The sequence below is a fragment of the Siniperca chuatsi genome, linkage group LG7, assembly GCF_020085105.1.
Source record: "Siniperca chuatsi isolate FFG_IHB_CAS linkage group LG7, ASM2008510v1, whole genome shotgun sequence".
NCBI lineage: Eukaryota > Metazoa > Chordata > Actinopteri > Centrarchiformes > Sinipercidae > Siniperca > Siniperca chuatsi.
The window spans coordinates 10870133-10883932 of record NC_058048.1 but is presented as its reverse complement, the minus strand read 5'-3'; the positions used below and the strand labels follow the sequence as shown (position 1 = coordinate 10883932).

The window sequence follows — 13800 nt, the reverse complement described above, 5'->3', positions numbered from 1 at the left end:
AGAGGCTATTTTTGTCTCCAGGCTCCATTAGTGCGGGATTGGTGGGTTGGCCCCTAGGGGCACAGCACCACACAGACTGATTGGCAACTTCAGCTGTCTGTTGGCGCAGGGGACAGTGAAGTTAGTTTCCATCTCCTTGCTGAGTGCATATATGGACAGAAATAGTACTGACCAGCACTATAGGCTGTAAGTCTTTGGTTTCCAAACGCAAGGACTCGGGCCTGTTTAGGGTCCTTGAATAGGGTTCCCCAAGAACATGGGGGATTGTTTTCTTAATTCAGTAGAGGTTGTTGTGAAACTGGGAAGATGCAGCCTACGTGTTTAGATGTGACCACCGTCTATGCTACAGTCCCTGTAAAGAAAGTACAGGGTAAAAACGTCTTGACATTGAGTTATTTCATTTATTTTTATTTTATTTTCAAAGCTGCCAATGTACAAATATTGTCTAATTCTTTTCTTTTTTTAAATATAATATCATCTTATATTGCCAGTTTACAGTTTACCCTTTAGCCTACGTTGGATCTTTAGCCTACCAATTGTTCCGCTGGTTACCATGACAACTGCGAACGTGTCTTTACAAAAAGGCCCATAGCAACGGTTGGTAAAATAATTTAGCGTTAATTAGGCTGCTAGTTAGCAAAGTTAATGTTAAATATTAAGAACCGGTTGTGTGTAGCGGGAGGAAAAATATAGCTCCTCTCAAAAGCAAGAAAAGGTATGATGCTCCTATATTTTCAGGCTACACCAATTAGCCTAATAATGTGAAGAACCAATGTACTCAACTCAAAGATTATAGAGACCAAAGAGAAAAGTATTTGCTATCAAACTCTAAAAAGGGATTATACATACAGGCCTTTTTGAGCAAAATACATTTCTTTTATTGACCTCAGAAAAGCGACTTAGGTTGGTTATTAAGCTTTGTAGCTTCATATTATTTTAACTGGAAAAGTATCTCCTAATTCATTTCTACTTTGTGTAAGTTCAGGTTGATCCCTATCTTTTCCTTAAATTGTTCTTCTTTTCTCCTATGAAGAAAAGCCTATGAAGAAGTGATGTGTGTGAGGCAGCAGAGCTTGATGCAGCAGGCCTTTGCTCACAAGGAGGGTGACGGTGATGTTGTGAGCCGCAGCACCGAAACCTCCAGGTGGTCCACTCCCTTCAGGCCGCGCTGTGGCTCCAATAGTTCACACTACTCATCTGACTTTGAAGACCAAGCTGACTCTCTTATAGACAAGACCCCAGAAACCAAGTCCTCAGAGCAGTGCCAAGAATCAAAGTCACCCGGGAGAAAAAAAGGCATTTTATTTAACATGATTTAATACCTGTGTAGTAGGACTTCTGTTGTTTATATGTAGTGTAAACATATTGGATGTAATTCACACTATCATGAGTGAATGCTGTTTTCTCTCCTTCAGGTAAAAAAACACAAGGGCCCCACAGGCAGAAGGCAAACTACACTGTGAACCGCCAAGTCCTGAAGTTGCCTCCGATCAAGCCCCTGCAGGTTTCAAAGCCGAGGATCCAGTCTGCCAACTTGAGCTGCATCAAGGAGCTGAAGAGCCAGGTGTGGGACCTGCAGCAGCAGCTGAGCGAGGCCAGGACTGAGAACAAGCTGCAGAAGAGGCTCCAGCATCGCCACACGGTGGCACTGCAGCACTTCCAAGACTCTGAGGGCAGCCTCTCACAGGTTGGTTGGTTTTGTCCCTTTGGTGTCTCTCACTGCTCAGTCAGATTTGAATCATTGCCACGGAAACATGGCTTTTGGTGGGTACTCATCCTTAAAAGTCAGAATGCTTTTATCCGTGTGAACCATGCGTTCTACATCTACTCCCATTTATTATTCAAACTTCAAAAGCTTTTCATTGGTTCATCTCTCCAGGCAGAAAATCAGATTTTTTTTTGTCTCATTTCTCCAGTTAATGCCTGTATAATATCCCAGCACTAATAACAGCCGTTTTCTAATCATTCCTCACATTATCTTGACGCCACCCATATTCCCAGATCCTCACCAAACACGACAACGAGGCCCGAGCCCTGCAGGGGTTGCTTCGTGAGACCCGCGCCTGCCGTGACAATCTGGCAAGGAAGCTACAAGCCACAGAATACAAGTTGCTAAGCGCAAAGGCCAGTCTCCAGCATCTACAGCTGCTCAGCCAGGATTACAGCCTGCTGGAGAGGGAGGAACTGACCCTCAGGCTGACTAAGGCCACTGCAGAGCTGGAGGAGAAGGACAAGAGGATACTGGTATGGAGGAGCAGGAGGGTGGGAGATACTGTTAGAGATGTGTGGAGTCGTTCAGTGTCACATCTTCCACAGCTCTTAGCAGCACCCATGATCACAGCCTAAAAATGGAGATTATAACACCAATATACTGGGGATATAAATAGGAACAGGGATTTTTATTCCTTTGTTCGCTTTCACTTATATTCTAGAACTTGGAGAGGAAGCTCGAGTTGTGCCAAGCCTCATTCAATCGCCAAATAGACACTGAACAAAGAAAGATCAAGGAGGCGAGTAAGATATCCTGCTATCTGCAAGAGAAAATATATCAACTAAGCAGGGAAATTCAGGTAAGTTGCAAAGAGCTGTTTCCCAGGCAATATTCTTTACAGCATTAGACATGTCCAATAGTCATTGTTAAAATACAGTATTGTTTACTGTACATGATTTTGTCTTTGGTGATAGTATCTTCCACATTATAATGTCCTAATCTACAAGCAGTTCCACAGGGGTTTGAATGCCATATTAAGAACGTTACGCATTTCCCAATTGAATTCAGACTAGGCATTTGTGGGAGAATTTGGTTAAGATGTCTGAATCAATATTTTCCACAGAAGATTGCCCATTAGTCAAACACTGATACTGAGGGCTTAATGCTTGTGTCTGATGGTGTACATCCTGCTTGGCGGTCACCAATGCCACTGAGAAAACTAAACATTATAAATTGAAGTTCTAAGCATTTTGCAGGCATAGATTTCAAAATATCTTAATATTGATATATTCCAAACTGTCACATGGTTGCATTAGTTGCTCATGTAAGAGAGATTTCTGATATCAGACTATGTATACAATAGATCTTTTGTTTCCCCTATACAGGATAAAGAGAGAGAACTGGAAACACACAATATTTACTCCCACAGATTCCTAAAAGGATTTACCAAAAAAGGTATAAAACACAACAAGCTGCCCCAGCTCACTTTGGTCATATCTAATTTGTTGTTGCTCACTGGCTTTAGTCTGACAGTCATTTCTGATTTACAGGCAGAGAAAGCAAAATGGTTCAAACAGATGAGTTAGACATTCTCCCTACTGAGGCTGCAAGTCTTTTGGAGTTAGAATATACTGAGACTGTAGATACTGATGCTGAAGACAGGCTAGAGGAGCAGGAGAGCTCTGTGGACTGGGTATATGATTCAAATATTGTGTAGTGTATTTTCAGGGTTTTTGCACCCCATTTTACTCAACTACATTTACTACTTTAATTGTTTTTTTATGCTGAATGTAGTTGAGACAACAGGACATTTGAAGATGTTTTCTTACCTCTGCAGACTTTTCAGATCTATATTTTTTGTCATTTGTGAGTTTCTTTTATAATCCAAATCATTTAAGATTTTGCTCTCATGCTAATAAAGCGTGTATCATTTCAGTGCTGTTACAACCCAGTGCAGGTGTCTTTGGTAATAGAAAACCCAGAGACAGAGATTTCTGCAAATGTCATGTTAGAAGAGAATCACCAAGAGGATACTGAGACATGTGCAGGTGAGCACTTAATAATTGTCAGATATACAACACAATAACAAAATAACACTACTGGCAATGCACATGTGCAAAGTTGTTGAAAGAAAAAAAAAATCCATAGTAGTGCTAATCCTCCAACAACTCTCTCCAGGATGCGCAAACAAGACAACAAACACCACAAACATTAAGAGCAAACTTAGAATGGAGCTAAACATGTGTTTTGTTCTTGGGTCATTCAGTATTTTTTTTTTTTTTTTTAAGTACAAAAATATTTGCTTTCAGTCACCAGTGAGCAGAGTAGTTGTTCAGAAGAGAGCCCAGAACATCAAACTGAGGGAGACTGTGCTGAAGAAACGGAGGCATTGGAGGCCCCACGGGTGTTAGAGGAAGAGCAGAAAAAAGAGGAACATGAAAGCGAGATGTCCTACATTTCAGAAAAGTCTCTGAATACAACTGAACCTAAGAGAAAAGGATACAGGCTCCCCAAAATCAGATGCAACTACAAATTCAAACAATCTATTGAGAACCTGCACAGTGGAAGACCTACCTACAGCAGTGTGGACTTGAATCCCCATGAAAGAACCAAGAGTGCTATGAGGGTGGAGACCCTCAGCGGTGGGGTTCATGATCTTCGTCTACCAGCTGGGAAATCCGGCAGAGGTGGAGTAGGCAGCCCTCAGTATGAGTAAAGGGCAGTTCAAAACAGAAAGAACAAGCTGGTGAGGAGACCTTTGGTCCAAGTAAAGTCACTGAATTGGTAACTGGACAGCTGAGGGAAAGAAATGTCAGATACACCTGTACTTTCCAGCTCCCATACACAGAGGAAAAGTGGAAAGTGGAGGGAATTTTGACTGTAGTGGCAGCAGACTGATTTTCTCATATTGAAGTATTTCTCTAAATAAATTGTTTTTTGACCCAAGAACCAAACGCTGTCCATTGTGATCCATCTTTGTTTTCATCCATTACAATTTTACTTCAAGAAAACTACCTGACTTGTTTTTGCTTGTGAAACACCATTTTATAACATTACAACAAATAAAAGGCTTTTCTTTTATTATCTTTTCTTAAAAAAGGCATTTCCACATCATTACGTTTTGAAATAATACACAGTCAAATCATCCTCACAATTAACTTAAAACAAAATTCAACATCACCAAAATACTAAGTTGCAATATGAAACAGCCAAAGCCAAAATGCACTGCATTTTTACATTGACCTGAAGCAGCTGACTTGAAAAATGACACAAAACTGTGGCTTTCATCAACTAAATGTTGAGCAATAAGTTAGAAAACCAGTGCATTTAACTCAGCTGGAGTCTCTAGCTGACAGTATGGAGACCCAGTGTAACTACTTTGTTACAAACCACCAGCCAGCATGTGATTCCCACTCCACCTGAAAGGAAAGAACAGCTCTGTCAATGAACGGATAAACAGCCTGAGCTTGATGACAGTTTTAAGAGAGGGAATAGCATACTGTCTGTGTGTGTGTGTGTATGTGTATATATATATATATATATATATATATATATATATATATATATATATATATATATATATATATATATATATATATATATATATATATATATATATATATATACACACACACACACACACACACACACACACACCAGCATTGTCTGAATCAGTACAAAATAATCCATCTAAACAAAAGGAATGTGGTTTTATTAATGTATACACAATTTGTTGTATTAGAAAAAAACAAACTATATCCTATATGTATTATATTGTTATAGATGAGCATGCATGTATTGTTTCTAAATTATAGTCTATCAAACATGAAAAACAGATTGATTACCTGCCACTCCTGTTGGGAAGGCCACAAGGCGCTCCACAGGGGCAATCCATTTACTAGGGACCACTGTCACTGGATCAGAGTAATACTTCCATATCAAGGAGATCATTAGAGCAGCCTGACAAATAAAATAAAGAAATATGTAGGTATGTAATACATATTTTATTAGCTTGTCATTATGCTAGCAATATCAACTTTTACATTATATTTCTAAATTGTCAGAGTAATGTACTTAAATTGCATTAAATGGAGGTTTCATATCAAATAGATGGTCCATGCTTACATTTATGGTAATGAAGTTGCTCTCTGTGTGGGTCTCATAGTTACATTACAATATATAACTAAACGCTTCTTACAATTTTCACCTACCTGCAGAATATAAAAGACAATGTTCACAACCCATTTCATTTTGGCTTGTTGTGCTGTTCTTGATTTCACTGCAAAAGTGAGGAAATACATAACTGTTAGACTTAATACACTTGGTTTTTGGGGTGATGCAGCCTTCTTTAATACTACCCCACCCTTTTAGTTTGTTCATCTGATTGAATAGCCAGTTCCTTTTATTTCATTATTTGAATCACTGAAAAACATCATCGAGTCAGACATCTGAAACTAGGCTAAGCACCTATTTTTGTACAGCCCCAACTTTTAGTGCGCATGCATCAATGCGCATGCTGCCTGTTGCCATTGCTCTAAAGAGTTTCCCCATGGGGATCAATAAAGTATAAAAAATACACTATATAATAAATATCAATGTACTACATTAAGTAAATCTTTTGTTCATTTTGGACATTTCATAAAAAGTGGAGAGTTCCCCTTGATGAACACAATGGTAGAAACTATGAGTCAGCTGTTTGGGAGTCATAGGTACAGTAAGAAGCACTAGGAGAAAATAATGATTGGTTTATTGAAGTCATATAGAGTACATGAGCTGTATAGCTTGGTCATGGGAGATTTAAAACTGTCAGTGTACAGTTAGAGATAGAAAATATCACCACGGAAACAATCTGAAACTGCATTTGCTCTGCTGTACATGTGTATCGTACTGAAATTCTGTTTAGCCACTTCCTGTCTGTGCACAAGATAATCCTGAGGCTGAGAGTGAAGGACAGCAACAGGCAGCAGCTGTTCCCACTGAACACTCAGTAAGTATGTTATCCAAAACCTCCTGCCACTTCCTGTAGTTGGTGGTTTTAATGTGTGAATCTGCTGTAGACACACACAGGTGTGGAAGGTACAATATGTGCCTTTTACAGTAAAAGTGACTGAGTAGATTCTGTTAAACTACATGGGGTGGACTAAATAACAGGAACACCAATATGAAACAACAGCCCTGCTCCCTTTCCAAAGCTCATGTTCAATGTTTGTTGAAACTGTCAAAGAAAGGTTGATTGGTATTTTGAGGTCATAATTTGTAGTGTTGCTGATAGATGTCCCTGATGTCGTTAATTCAAGGTGAACTGAAGGTTTGCAAAGACAGTCTGTTGCTATTGTATTGGACTTCATTTTGGGGCTCCTGTCACATTGTCTATGCTATGTGTGTCAGTCACAATAACTACTTCTGTCTCTCACCGTGCGTTTTCAGCTTGTCTGTCATCTTGTTGATTTTGCGCTCCAATCTGGCATATCTAGCAAACTCATCCATCATGCTAATTGAGGACTGCTCCTTCTTCATCTCCTGGATTTCAGCCCTCATCTCACTCTCCTGCTCAGCATCTTTCTGCACCATCTTTGTGAGCTTAAAAGAAGGAAAAAGACAGAGAAAACAAGAGAGACGGAGTTTCACTGTAATGGAGGCTATTGTTTATGGATGCAGAGGCTCAATCACAAAGTTATTATGTGTTCACCTATGAATGTCTCCTGCCCAGAGTTTTAAACTACAGATTCTCATTTTGGTAAGCTATCTTTAGCAGTAACGCTAAGTTGTAAACAGTCACACAACGTTAACGTTACAGTCACTCTTTACATTTGAACAATGGTGTTGCACTAAGATGTTTCCCCCTTATGTGTAGTAACTATACCGGGATCTCGGGAAAACCCCACCCTCTGACTAGCAGAGCAGCTACGTTGTTTCAAGCTAGCTAGCTATCTATCTATGTAGCATTATCCATTAGCTTTAACTTACATTAAGCTAAGCTAGTCAACAATGGTGGTCTGCTGTCTGTGGGACCAGGCTACATGAATTACACTAACACTCATAATATATAGCTATAGCATGTACCTTCAAGGCAAACACTTCAAGCAATAGCCCCTACTTACGAAAGACGATATAGTCGGCAGGAGTGTTTTCATGAGATTGCACAGAAAAACCGACCCGAGCACAAGAAACCACGCATAGCCAGACGCCATGTTTGTTCCTCCTCCTGTCAACCTCCTTGTTGCAGCTGGAGCTGCTGGGCTAATAATGAGGCTATTCAGGTTATGCTGGTAATAGCTAAATCTACACGAAGGCTGTTTTTGTCTTTACAACACCAATTAACTCATTTAGTCCAATATGTCTATCATAAGAATTGTAGTCAACTATAATTTGGAAAAGTGTGTGTAATTTTCAGGGTGTCTGCAACTTTTATAACTACAAGACTTCTTATAAAGGCTTTGATAATGTCCGTATGCATGCACTTCAACAACAATAAATACAGATCACACAGTGTGGAAATGCAACATTTCAAGACTTGACATGCTTCTTTGTATAATGTATTATGTATGTTTATTATATTTATGCATTTATACTCTTATTTAATACCTCAAAACATTTACATGTTTGCCATGCACTTTCCAATTTCCACATATTGTGTGCGCGCGCGCACACAACCTGGGAACAGCCCGTGATTATAAAGTGAGAGTTGGCTGTGTGCACTGATTGGCATACAATCTTGCCCACACAGGTAAGATGTTATGGTTCAAAAATGTGTTGCCTCGACCTCAAAGCCAATCACCGAAAGCAAGGGGCGGGGGATACCTCCTCCTGGTAGGTTGGTAGGATAGGGGATAAAATATACAGAGAGGGGGATCCAATCCGGTTTGAGCTAGTTCTAGTACTGATCGGACGTTTATGTTAAGTTACATAGTGCTCGGGAGGTGTAGGCTGAGGTGTGGGACTGACTCATTTAGTTTCTAAACTGTAAAAGGCCGTGCTATTCTTTTATCGCTGCTGCACAACCTAAGCAACAATGGGAAGGAAAAAAGTAAGTTAAAATGTTATGTGGAATATGATACATACAGTATATTTATTAACATTATCTAAAATGCATAGGCTGTATTTTTATTTCGCTACAATTGACATTTTCGCACTGCATGGGCTATAATGTAATGTTACGAATACTTGCTACAGTGTGTCCATGTGCATGCATGAAGTCCACCTTTGCAGAGGTCCGTCGTGTCCACCCTGTTGATATGATACAGGGAAGTGGCGCCTTTTTACTTAGCATAGTCCAACATGCTCTTCCATCGAAGCAGTTAGCAAATTGTGTGGTCTCGGCTAATGCGAATACTCGCTGGTTGAGTTGCTAAAATGTATATCTGGCTGTGGTTTAATATTAATATATCTGAACTACGTGCTGAGATCAAACAAAGAGGTGTAACCACCGTCGACGAACAGGTTGCCATTTCAAGGAAATTCCTTGCGTAATTGCCTCTGGATAATTGCACTTATCGTGTGTTGTACGTGTTACTATTTGGTCAGCAATCTGCCCTTAGCTTATGTCGAGTTGTTACATGCGTATTTGCAGCTCTCACTGTTGAGATTTTGACCTCTGTCTGTGCGTACTTTAAAGCTGGTGAGCGTCACCCTTGAGGTGCTCAGTCTTTTCTTTAAGAGCGTCATGGCAGCTGATATATCCTCGGAAAGACAGCGACACATCTGGTCGTTAGAACAGAAGCACGTATAATCATGTCGGGGAAGTTTTATAGAAGAAGGCTGAGGTTTGGTCACGTTGGGAACACAAAGTCGATTCATTGTATTGATGTGTGGAGGTGGAGCGACCTGACTTACCTCTTAAAGTAGCACCATGCTTACTTAACAAAAACACTTCTGTCTCATGAATGATGCACCACAGTGCTTGGCGGGAATAAACTAGAACTGGCTAAACCTTTTTTTTTTTTTTTTTTTTTTAGTCAATGTAGAAACGTGTCGGACTCCCCTCCCCACTTTTTAGATTGCATAATTTTCTTTGTGACTTAAGGGGAGGGCGAGGTGCCCATCCCCCCTTTGCATTAGGCTACACACCCACTTTAGTTCACTCACGAATGGTTGTTGTTGTTTCTGGCATATTTCATTTATTTCTCCCTCTTTCTCCCACAGTCTACCGTTGATGCAGATGCAAGTGCAGAGGTTAGTATTCCAGTCTTGACACACAAACTGGCCCTAACGGATCTTGACACCCCAACTGGCACCAAAATGAACATCATGTTCTACTTTCTGCCCAAGTCAAAGACAAGGCCTTGGTTGATACAGGATGGCTTTTTACATAATTCACTGCAGCCCAGTTTTAATCCTGCGTGTTAGAAACTGAGGTTCTAAGGAGGACTATGTTAATCATTTTGGTCTTAATGGTCAGGTTATGATCCGAACCTGGTCAGTGTATTGGGTTTGAAGAGCTGCACGGCCTCCAGGGGGCGCTGTGTAGCCCAAATTGGTCCCTTCTATTTGCATTAACACTATATTTTGCTACACGTGCTACAATGCATGTTTTACCTTTGCGCCTTAGATGGCAGTATAAAGTACAGTTATGTAGCATTACTTGGTTTGTCTGTCTATAGGCCTAACTAATGAATCTCAAAAGTAGTTAATTTTTCACTCTCACAAGGAGAAAGCGTTTGACTAACCCTTAGTCTGGATGAAATTTTAATTCAGAAGTTGATGCATGTGAAGGAGTTGTAAGGATCGTTTAATAGACTTTTTTTTTTTTAAACTAATAAATAAATGGTTTTATGTGGAAACGCACATAGAGGCACTCATTACTTTCCCTCTTGTGCTCATAGCACCCTCGACATGTTGACGAACATTTGTTTCATTGTACATTTTACGGGGGAAAGTGTGGTTGTGTGATTCTGTATTATGTGTATCAATGCTTTCAAATGACTGAATCAACACATTATGTTCTTCTACAGCCAAGGAGGAAGTCTCAAAGGTTGTCAGATGTAAGTTCTGCAAAGACATGACATTTTAATAAAATCAGTTAATATTCTACTATACTATGCATATTGTTGCCGTAATGTGGCACATAATTGTGTGTGTGTTACAGAGAGAGACGGAGCCAAAACCACAGCCAGAAAAGACAAAGGTAAAAGGAGAAATCTTGCCAGTGTAGTAGAGCACTGCCTTCTTTTAAAATGCACAGTTTTTATTCTCTATTATATGCATTTGACAGTGCATTTCATGCTGCTTGGTTTGTTTTTGTTAGGCACCTCCCAAGAACAAAAAGGTGAAAGAGGCAGCAAAGGCCAAGCCAGAGGAGAAGAAAGAAGAACCTCAGGCAGAGAAAGAAGAGGCTCCTGCAGAAAATGGGGAGACCAAAGCAGAGGTGGAGGTATTACAATCTTCATGGCTCTTACCATGTGAACTTTGCACTGCAGCAATGTTCAAAGAGTACTAAGATGATAAAGCATGTTTTTTGTTTTGTTTTTTCCATCCTCCAGCCGGCTGCAGCAGCAGACAAAAAGGAAGAGACTGAAGAGGAGGAAAAAGCAGCTGAGTAATAGTGACAGCCCAAAACTAAATTGCCAATGCTCCCATTACCTCCTTTCTTGTACAATGCAGAGATTATTTTTATCTACTATTTTCATAAGACAGCAATGTTTTTAGGGATGCAGAAATGCATTTTAAAAAATACTAATTCCATTCAATTTCATGGCTTCTGTGAAGGGAAAGTTTCGGTCATTATGTTGGGGTTTTTTGTTTTTCATTGTACTTGTTGTTTTTTTGTTTTGTTTTTTGTTTTTTCTGTCTCTCTGGCTTCTTATTTTGCCTTCAGGTTGTAGTTTTCTGCATGAGATGCAGTCATGCCTAATATCAGGAATTTGATGTTCAACTCCGGGAGAGTCTTAAGACATTCCCGTCTTGAGGCATTTTGTAACCTGTACTATTTTGAAATTTAAAACATCGTAATCCTATGTGTTTTATAGGGAATAGGATGATTGACAGTTTGCGAGTTGTGTTCTATGCTAAGTAAGTCTCGTTCTCAACGTTCACTTTAATCATGTTCACTAGTACTGAGATTTGGTCGGACGATTATTATTTTTATTTTTTTTTTATGCAGTCAGTGATGGTACATTTGAGGACAATTAAATTGATCCATATTCTCAGTTGTGCTCAAAACTAAATGCAATACTTTTCATGGTATTTGCACTTCAATCAACAAAATGGATATGCCACAAATTTGTGGAAATATTCATAGTGGTTTGGGGATTTCTCTACCAATGTACAGTTTCCTCCCTTTTGTATTAAAAAAATAAAAATATAAAAAAGTTCTTTGTTATGAATGGTGTAAAATGCCAATTAAAGTGGAAATTTCTCTTAAGTCTAATTGTTTCTCATCAATGATGTGTTGTATTTCATCCTGTGTACAGTGATTGAGTAGAAAGCACTGATTTCAGATGTTTCCCATTTTGTTACCTAAAATGATTGATTGTTGCTATTTTTAACAACTTCCCCCCCAATCTAAGGGGATATTAACCTAAAATAGGTGGACTGACTTGTTAAATGCCCAATTGGTAAGTAGTTAGATCATATTAATTTCAGTCAAACTTGATTTACATAGCACCTTTTGAATCAACTGCAATTCAAAGTGCTTTACAAGCAATTAAAATTAAAAATGGATTTAGAGACTGTGTGCCTAAACAATTAGAACTGCAATACAAGATGGGTAGTTAGGATAATAAAAACACAAGCAATAAAATTCTGAAATAATACACAAAATAAATTGATTATAGTAAAATGTTAAAATATTCAACAGTAACATGCTGATAGAATAAAATTGATAATTGTAAATAAATGATAATTATAAAACACATAAAAGCTGGACTAAATTGATGGGTTTTTAGTTTACGTATAAAAATGTCAATATTTTCAGCTCCTTTCTGATCCTCTGGAAGGCTGTTCCAGCTGCTCGGAGCGTACTGGCTGAACGCAGCATCACCAAAGGTTTTTGTTCTGCTTTGTGGTACAGCTAAAAGAGAAGAGCCGGAGGATCCGACAGGCGGTCCTGGTTCATAAACCAAAATCATTTCTGAGAGGTTGTTTGGAAGACCATGTAATGCCTTATAAACTAATAAAAGAATTTTCAAATCAATGTGAGAATGTAACAGATAACTAGTGTAAAGACTTTAAAATAGGTGTAATGTGTGCTCTCCTTTTGGTCTTGTGCAGCAGAATTGTGAATTAATTGTAGCTGACTTATTGTATTCTTCGGTAGACCAGAAAAGAGAGCATTACAATAGTCTAGCCTGCTAGTTAGAAAAGCGTGCATCAGTCTCTGTGTTGCTCAGAGAGGCGTTTGAGGTACAGCATGTTCCTAAGGTCCAGAAAGAACCTCCATGCTTTTGTGTAACAGAAATATTTTTTCTTTCTTATTCCTTTAATCATCTTGTGGCCCTGCAGAATGTATCATTGGACCCCTTTGGATGCACCGGCCCCATGGCCAAATTAACCTGTTTGGAGGCCCCAGGGTACAAATCTGCCGTTGACCTCGCTTCATAATATTTCGCATAAAGACCCAGAAACCAGCACTCTTATAATGTAATGCTACCTGGCTTTAGGTTTTCTGTATGTCAGTTTGTGGTAATTTGATGAAACATACGTTTATTTAGGAAATTGCACATGTGAGAACAGTATAAATAATATAAAATGATCATCAGAAACAGATTTTGACACAGGGACCCTCTACAAGACAGTGTCATGAGACTATATAATATAATACATGAACCAGTTGATATTGTCCTTTAATGGTGCAAATTCCCAAACAAATGGGCAAGTAATCAAATTATCAAAAAGCAACTGGCACAGAGTGAACCTAGGGCCTTTCGGGCCCTGGGGAAGTTGCCTACTTTGCCCAGTTGACCTCCCAGCTTGGTCATGGTGGTGGAAGTATTCAGTATCCTTTACTTAAGTAAAAGTACTAATACTTCACTGTAAAAATACTCTGTTACAAGTAAAAGTCCTGCATCGAAAAATGTTACTTATGTAAAAATACATAAGTATAATCAGGAAAATGTATTAAAATGTATTAAAAGTACTCAATGCAGAAAAAT

At 39.1% G+C, this 13800-nt stretch overlaps 3 protein-coding genes across 4 annotated transcripts; 2 read left to right on the top strand and 1 right to left on the bottom strand.

The window, feature by feature from the left end:
• The first annotated feature begins 558 nt into the window (after positions 1-558).
• LOC122878636 (lebercilin-like protein) lies at positions 559-4427 on the top strand. 2 transcript variants are annotated; one of them, XM_044201637.1, is made up of 9 exons: positions 559-715; positions 1034-1296; positions 1416-1687; positions 2002-2244; positions 2433-2570; positions 3097-3166; positions 3262-3404; positions 3648-3759; positions 4021-4427. In XM_044201637.1, the coding sequence occupies exons 2-9, from the start codon at positions 1053-1055 to the stop codon at positions 4425-4427; spliced, it is 1629 nt and encodes a 542-aa protein (XP_044057572.1). In that variant the 5' UTR covers positions 559-715; positions 1034-1052. The 2 variants fall into 2 exon arrangements, with proteins under 2 accessions (XP_044057572.1, XP_044057574.1); XM_044201639.1 differs by lacking the exons at positions 3097-3166; positions 3262-3404.
• Positions 3703-8003, bottom strand: get1 (guided entry of tail-anchored proteins factor 1). Its single transcript, XM_044201693.1, has 5 exons — positions 7813-8003; positions 7126-7291; positions 5923-5990; positions 5557-5671; positions 3703-5130 (listed from the first exon to the last, which is right to left on the bottom strand). Exons 1-5 carry the CDS (start codon positions 7900-7902, stop codon positions 5057-5059), a joined length of 513 nt encoding a protein of 170 aa, XP_044057628.1. The 5' UTR covers positions 7903-8003; the 3' UTR covers positions 3703-5056.
• A 557-nt stretch (positions 8004-8560) lies between these two features.
• On the top strand, positions 8561-12071 carry si:ch73-281n10.2 (Non-histone chromosomal protein HMG-14A-like). Its single transcript, XM_044201694.1, has 6 exons — positions 8561-8738; positions 9854-9883; positions 10663-10692; positions 10797-10835; positions 10956-11081; positions 11191-12071. The coding sequence occupies exons 1-6, from the start codon at positions 8724-8726 to the stop codon at positions 11248-11250; spliced, it is 300 nt and encodes a 99-aa protein (XP_044057629.1). The 5' UTR covers positions 8561-8723; the 3' UTR covers positions 11251-12071.
• The last annotated feature ends 1729 nt before the right edge of the window (positions 12072-13800 follow it).

Excerpts from the sequence above, each read along its gene's own strand:
- LOC122878636 (XM_044201637.1), top strand. The coding sequence starts at position 1,053 with ATGTGTGTGAGGCAGCAGAGCTTGATGCAGCAGGCCTTTGCTCACAAG. Across the intron at positions 1,688-2,001 it reads CTGAGGGCAGCCTCTCACAG|ATCCTCACCAAACACGACAA; the intron begins GTTGGTTGGTTT and ends CCATATTCCCAG. Across the intron at positions 3,405-3,647 it reads AGGAGAGCTCTGTGGACTGG|TGCTGTTACAACCCAGTGCA; the intron begins GTATATGATTCA and ends GTATCATTTCAG.
- get1 (XM_044201693.1), bottom strand. The coding sequence starts at position 7,902 with ATGGCGTCTGGCTATGCGTGGTTTCTTGTGCTCGGGTCGGTTTTTCTG. Across the intron at positions 5,991-7,125 it reads AGACAAGCTGAAAACGCACG|TGAAATCAAGAACAGCACAA; the intron begins GTGAGAGACAGA and ends TCACTTTTGCAG. Across the intron at positions 5,131-5,556 it reads CTTCCCAACAGGAGTGGCAG|GTGGAGTGGGAATCACATGC; the intron begins GTAATCAATCTG and ends CTTTCCTTTCAG.
- si:ch73-281n10.2 (XM_044201694.1), top strand. Across the intron at positions 10,693-10,796 it reads AGTCTCAAAGGTTGTCAGAT|AGAGAGACGGAGCCAAAACC; the intron begins GTAAGTTCTGCA and ends TGTGTGTTACAG. Across the intron at positions 10,836-10,955 it reads CACAGCCAGAAAAGACAAAG|GCACCTCCCAAGAACAAAAA; the intron begins GTAAAAGGAGAA and ends TGTTTTTGTTAG.